This window comes from Octopus bimaculoides, chromosome 13 (assembly GCF_001194135.2).
Source record: "Octopus bimaculoides isolate UCB-OBI-ISO-001 chromosome 13, ASM119413v2, whole genome shotgun sequence".
NCBI classification, from domain to species: domain Eukaryota; kingdom Metazoa; phylum Mollusca; class Cephalopoda; order Octopoda; family Octopodidae; genus Octopus; species Octopus bimaculoides.
The window spans coordinates 9,517,657-9,524,722 of NC_068993.1; the positions used below are offsets into that span (position 1 = coordinate 9,517,657).

At 37.2% G+C, this 7,066-nt stretch overlaps 1 protein-coding gene across 1 annotated transcript in view; it reads right to left on the reverse strand.

The window, feature by feature from the left end:
- The window catches only part of LOC106875942 (gem-associated protein 5), a 392,253-nt gene that overhangs the window by 380,787 nt on the left and 4,400 nt on the right, over positions 1-7,066 (reverse strand). The window contains exons 4-11 of the mRNA XM_052972568.1: positions 6,818-7,043; positions 5,652-5,808; positions 4,196-4,292; positions 3,538-3,650; positions 3,232-3,317; positions 2,430-2,506; positions 1,278-1,408; positions 468-550 (exon numbers count right to left, since the gene is read on the reverse strand). Coding sequence (XP_052828528.1) covers positions 468-550; positions 1,278-1,408; positions 2,430-2,506; positions 3,232-3,317; positions 3,538-3,650; positions 4,196-4,292; positions 5,652-5,808; positions 6,818-7,043 — 970 coding nt within the window. The remainder of the gene's footprint in view (positions 1-467; positions 551-1,277; positions 1,409-2,429; positions 2,507-3,231; positions 3,318-3,537; positions 3,651-4,195; positions 4,293-5,651; positions 5,809-6,817; positions 7,044-7,066) is intronic.

Here is a 7,066-nt window from a genome sequence, read left to right on the forward strand (position 1 = left end):
ATATATATATATATATATATATATATATATATATATACACACACACACGTGTGTAAGCGTATGTGTTTATGTGCATGTACATGTAAGTTTTGAACCACAAAAAGATGAAAGGCAAAGTCGACCTTGGCAGAATTAGAACTCAGACAGATGAAATACCCAATGGCATTTTGCCCAACGTGTTAATGATTCTGCCAGCTTGCTACCTTAATAATAATAATAATTATATGGGTTTCAAATTTTGGCACAAGTCCTGCAATTTGGGAAGAGGAAATAAGTCGATTACATCGACCCCACTGCTCAACTGGTACTTATTTTATCGACCCCCACAAGGGTAAAAGGCAAAGTCAACCTCAGCAGAATTTGAACTCAGAATGTAAAGACAGATGAAATGCTGCTAAGAATGTTGTCTGGAGTGGTAATGATTCTGCCAGTTTTCTGCAGTAATAATAACAATAATATTATCTTACCCATCAATGTTACCAATAGCAACTAATGAGAAATCAGGGCTCCATCTAATCTCAGTGCGATTCGGGAAGGTTCCAGAGTCATTCTGAAGAAAAAGAAATATTTAATATTAGATATTTTCACAAGAATTCTTTATAACATATTCAACCATGTGATAAGGAAACATAATAATAATAATAACCCTTTGTGTTATAAGTACAAGGCCTGTACTTTGGTGGCATGGTGGGATTGTCAATTATATCAATCCCAATGCATAACTGGTATTTACTTTATTGACTCTGAAAGGAATAGCTGACCATAGCAGAATCTCCAAGTTTCTTGAGATTCAACGAGATGTCACCAAATCTCAAGATAATATCCCTGTTAATTTAATTAGCATCAAGAAGCTCTTGAATACTAGGCACTGGCTCTCATGGTTTTAGATCTCAACTGGTTGGATGTGTTATCATGTATGTTTTGTCTTGGTATGAAAGATGGGCTACAGCAAATATTTTGGTCCATACTACAGATTTGCTTGACCTTAACCAGTTGAGCATGGCTCTTAGTGGCTGATGACATGTGCCTCTCTGATTGTGAGCAGAAGCAGAGGGGGAGCATCATAACTAACAAAATTGTTTACTGCTTGGACAGGGATGTGTACGTAAAATACAGTAATGTTACGAGTGAGGGTATGGTAGAGTAGTTTCCCTTGATTTTTTTTTTTTTTACCCTTCATCCACGTATTTTATAACTGAACATGTCACCTTGCAAGTGAGAGGTGGAACCATCAGACGAAAGAGAGAGAGAGAGAGAGAGAGAGACCGAGAACTTACTTTTCCATTGGTGTGCTGAATTATATGGTTAACGTTAGTGGCAGGTTCTGAAGAATTAATATAATGCTGAAGAATTGTATTTTCACCTTGGCTATACAGATTATATAAAGATCGGTTGGTATTGGTTGATCCTGAAGTAAAAAAAAACCCCAGAAAATTTCAAGTTGTCACCTACTCCAGGTACACTTAGCAATGCAATTTATTATTATTATTATTATTATTATTATTAAAATTATTTCTTTAACTGTTACTAAATTATTTAATTATTTACATAATAAACATGTAATTATTAATATTAAATGACAGAAAGGCAAGGAGCTGGCACAAACGCAAGCATGTCTGACAAAAAGCTTGGTGGAATTTTGGCTGTCTTTATGTTCTGAGTTCAACTTTGCATTTCATCATTTTGGGGTCAATAAAATAAGGACAAGTTGAGCCATGGGGTTGATGTAATCAACTTACATACTCCTCCAAAATTGGTGGCCTTGTGCACAGATTCTTCTGGAGTTGGTAAAATTCAACTACCAGTCAAATACTGGGAGCTGGGGGGGGGGATGTTTTAATTAAATCAACAATTCCTTCTGCAAAATCTCTTTGTGCTCATAATTGTTTGCAAGGAAGACTGGAAATGAAAGACCCCCCCCACCACCACCACTTGTATAATGATGTTTGTTTACATCTACCATGTGATGTGAAAACAAAGAGACACAAAACACTCACTTGTGTGCATAAACACACACACACACACATATGCATGTGTTAATTTGATGCTGAAGAAAAATGGAAGTCTTTGACATTTTGAGTCTACACCTTTCTACAGGAAGAAAGAGAGAAGACAGACAGAGAGAGGGTGAAAAAAAAGAACAGAGAGAGCAAAACAACATGTTTGGATTAATGGTTGCACAGGCTTCTTTCAGTTTCCATCTATCAAATCTACACACAAGGCTTTGGCCAGCCCAGAGCTATAAAAGACAACTGCCCAGGGTGCCACACAGTGGGACTGAACAGAAAACCACATGGCTGGGCAATGAGCGTCTAAACCACACACCCATGCCTATACCTCAATATCAATAAATATCAATAATCAATAAATATAAAAACTTTATGAAAAAAATAATAAAATGGATACTGAAAGAGAAAATATTGTCCTACCAGCTTTGTATGTTGGCTTTCCCCAGTCAAGACAGTACACAGTTTTGGAATGGTAGCTTGGACATATTGAAGGAGGCCTAAAAAAAATTAAATTAATAACATAAAAAAGGAAAGTATATAATACAAACCCACACTGTTAGGTCATACATCTGTACTTGAAATACAGTTTTGCAAGAGGTTTACTCATTGTAAGATGGGTAACTTTGGAATACATCATCATCATCTCCAAGGTTAACTTTGCTCTCATCCATTTGGAGTTGATTAAAACAAAGTATCAGTCAACTACTTGGGTCGATTTAATCAACTTTCCCCCTCCCCTTAGAATTGCTCGCCTTGTGTGAAAATTAAAATTATAGAGATACTGTATAAATAAAATGTAAAATCTCAAGTCTATTCAGAAGACATGAGCTGGTAGAAATAGCAGTCAAATCTCCACTGGATCACACCCTCCTGTCTTAAAAAAGAAAGGAAGAAACCGAATAATGCCGTTGTTAATCCATAGTAATAAAAAAACCAAAAAAAAAACCCAGGAATATGCTATTTGAGGCATTACTTCACAGTTGGATGCCTTTACTTTCAGTTACTGTCACCCATTTCTAAGCAAGGTAATATTTCCCTACAGCCCAATATGTTTTTGATAAAATTGAGTACTAGGGTCAATGCAATCGACCAACTCCCTCACCCCAAATGTCAGGCCTTGCCCCTGTAGTAGAAATGATTATTATTATCATTATTAAGGTATCATTAACATTGGAATGGTTTCCGGTAAAAATATTTTATTTCGTTGGTAAATGTTACTAACTTGTGAGAATTGACTTCAACAGTAGCCACTCGACCATCATCGGTGCCATAAGCAAGGAGACCTTCATATGTGGGGTGCCATCGGACCTTGAAATAAAAGACAAGATAGATTAGAAACAAGAGAGATTAAAGGCGGGAAGTAGATTACTTTCAATATCTACTGGTTATTGAGAGGGGATGGAAGAGGGAGAAAGAGAGAAAGAAAGGAGAGGGAGAAAGGGGGAGAAAGAAAGAGGAGAGAAAGGAAAAAGAAAGAAAAAGAGGAAGAAAGAGAGGGAGTTGAAAAGAGAGAGAGAAAAGAACATACCACAGTCACTTTGGATTTAATTTTCTGCCAAATTTGTACAAGAAATCGATTAGAATCTTTGGTACGGTTCCAAATTCTGATGGTGTTATCACCAATGCCAAGTGCAATTCGTCCTGAAAGAAATGAGAAAATCATATTTATTTTTTTAATCTTCCTCTTCCCTGTTGGTGGTATTTTGTAATTTCCATACAGTAAAACTCCATGTAAACCATGCAACTTTTATTCCCCAAAATCAAGATTAAAATTAGGGGTGGATATAATACATAAAAATAATAACACCAACCACTGTATAAGGTGTACTGGATGCTTTTTACGTGGCACTGACAGAGGTGCTTTTATGTGGCACCACTTTGGGTGCCTTTTTATGTTGAAGAAAAGTAGGGTGATAAAGAGGGAGCGATTCATGTAAAAACAAAATAATGGGTTCATTAGGTTAAGTCTTATTGGTGAAATACAGTTGCTTTGAATTTGCTTCAGAAAGGGGTCTACGTTTGTGATGGTTAGTCGGGGGTGGGGGCACTAGGAATGTGGCTTGGGTGTCAAGGGGTGAGGGCAGCCCGAAAAAGTTTGGGAACCACTGCTTCAGATTTGTGAAATTTCAGTAACAATTACATATCAGAAAAAAAAAACCCCTAAAAAGACTCTGAAAAACACTTACCAGGGTCCAAGGGAACAGCATGCACATCATACACAAACCCTCCAAATGTAGATACAATGTGAATGCTTTTACATTTGTCAACATCCCAAAAAATCATCTGAAAGAAAGAAAAAGAATGTTCATTAAAAGTGAAAGACCAGAATTATGAAGTCCGAGAAATTATTTCAAAATATGGTCACTTCCATACTCACATCAAAAACACAAACAAGTATTTTAACTTTCATCCAATTCACAGTATCAGTTCTTGGCCATTTATTTCATGAATGAATCCTAGAATATAACTGGTATTCATCTTTTATTTGTTTCAGTCGTCAGAATGTGGCCATGCTAGGGCACCACCTTGAAGAACTTTTAATTGAACGAATTGACCCCAGTCCTTATTATTTTTTGTAAAGCCTGATACTTATTCTATTGGACTCCTTTGCCGAACTGCTAAGTTGTGGGGACATAAATACACTAACACCGGTTGTCAAGCAGTGGTGGATGACAAATACACACACACACACACATATATATGGGATTCTTTCAGTTTCTGTTTACCAAATCCATTCACAAGGCTTTGGTCAACCCAAGGCTATAATAGAAGACACTTGTTTAAGGTGCCATACAGTGGGACTGAACCTGGAACCATGTGGTTGGGAAGCAAGTTTCTTACCAGATAGCCACACCACTGCCTATTTATCTTGATAATCCAACAAAAACAATAACTGTTTCTAAATTTAGACACAAGCCTGTTGTAACGAGAGTACGACACCCTCTGACGAGAATAGATGGGACCACTACATTTAAATAGTAGTGGCCTGACATAATCGGAAGTCCATATTTTGTTACTACTGTAGTTTATCATCATCATCATCGTTTAACATCCGCTTTCCATGCTGGCATAGGTTGGATGGTTTGACTGAGGACTGGCAAGTCAGATAGCTGCACCAGGCTCCAATATAATCTGGCATAGTTTCTACAGCTGAATGCCCTTCCTAATGCCAACCAATCTGAGAGTGAAGTGGGTGTTTTTTATGTGCCACCGGCACGAGGGCCAGTCAGGCGACTCTTTATGTATCATCCACTCTATTAACCACACTACAATAATGGAGGCATAAGGATATAACAAAGGCCAACAATGTTTTATCAATTCTCCTCTATTTCAATACACAAATTTATAGATTTCATCACATTGGTCTATTATGTTAACCATTATGATACTAACCTAACTGAGACATAAGTATAAAAAAATATAATTTATGTTAAAAAGAGTAATGTCCTATGGTTGAAGGTATATTCGTTAAGTGTAGGAACTGGAGTAGTTTGAAACCCGTTGTGGGAAGCAAGTGAAGTTTACTCTGACAAATATTATACAAAAATGAGATTTGGTATATTTGTAAAAATTAACACTTCCTTCTCCAAGCTTAGAATAATATTGTAGAAAGATAGTGTATAATAATGAAGATGGACTCACATTTCTGTCTTGTGAATTGGTCAGCAAAATGTTGTGGTCAAGTCCAAGTGAAGCAATATTGAAAACAATACGATTATGAGAGCAGTTTGATGCGGCACTGAAAATAACAAACTTCTTTTTCCCAGGATAACTAAGATCCCACTTGAGCATTACGCCTCTGGAACGAAAAATATAAAAATATAGTGATTAATGGATATGAACATTGTACTTTGGGAGGATCATTAGGCCAATAATAAAAAAAACACACTGATTCTATTTCACTTCTTTTATTATTATTAGTCAACTCATTAATACTTAACCAATTAACTAACTGACTGTTTGATAAATCATCCGAGAAGCAATTAAAATATGTTTCAACACACAACTTCACATTAATAATCTTGCAAACCAAACACAAAAATGGATATGAATGTAATTGGACAGAAATGAGCTGAGCAGATGGGTTAGCTGGATATGCAATGATTGAGCAAAACTGAGTTGAGGAAGGCTCTTTAATATCAAAGGGTATTGTTGATATGAACTGACTGGTAGACTTTATTTTGGTGGGGTTTTTTATGTAAAGAGGGGCAGGCTTTGAATAGCCTGAGGCTATAGAAGACACCTGTCAAAGGTGCCACACAGTGGGAATGAACCTGGAACCATGGCTGGGAAGCAAACTTTTTACCAAACAGTCACACAAGACAAGGACACACACAGTGTGGGTGTATACACATATATACAACAAACTTTCTCAGGTTTCAGCCATCATATCTACCCACAAAGCCTCAACCAGCCCAGAACTACAGTAGAAGGTACCTGCCCAAGGTGTCACTGAGTGGGACTGAACCCAAAACCATGCAACTGGGAAGCAAACTTCTTAACCACTCAGCCATTAAAATTTACAGCAAGATCTTTTGTCTATTGCTCTACAAGGGACAGGAATAGATGATTAGGATTAATTAAAATGTAGTGCTGGTGCCACACCCATACCAGGGTCATGAAATGGCACCCGGTGCACTCTGCAAAATGATTGGCATTAGGAAGGATACCCAGCCATACAAACCATGCCAAAACACAAGACTAGAGCCTGGTGCAGTCTTCTGGCTAGCCAGCTCTTGCCCAGACAACCAAACGGATGTTAAATGATGATGATGATGCAACAGTAAGAAAGTCAAAATCCTACTCACGAATATACAGAGGAGACTAAATTGTGAGGATGCTTTCGTGGCCAGTGTAGAGCTACCCACAGCCGCACAGTTTCTGAAGACTTTTCTCGTTTCGTACCAACATTATTTGGTAGGGACATTGAAGTTAAACAATAGTCTTTCTTAGTACTCCAAATACAGATTTTCTGGTCTTTACTGCCAGAAGCAAATAAGTAGCCAGTCTCTGTGGTTGGGCAACTCTCAGTATCTGAAAAAGAAAAAAAAAAACAA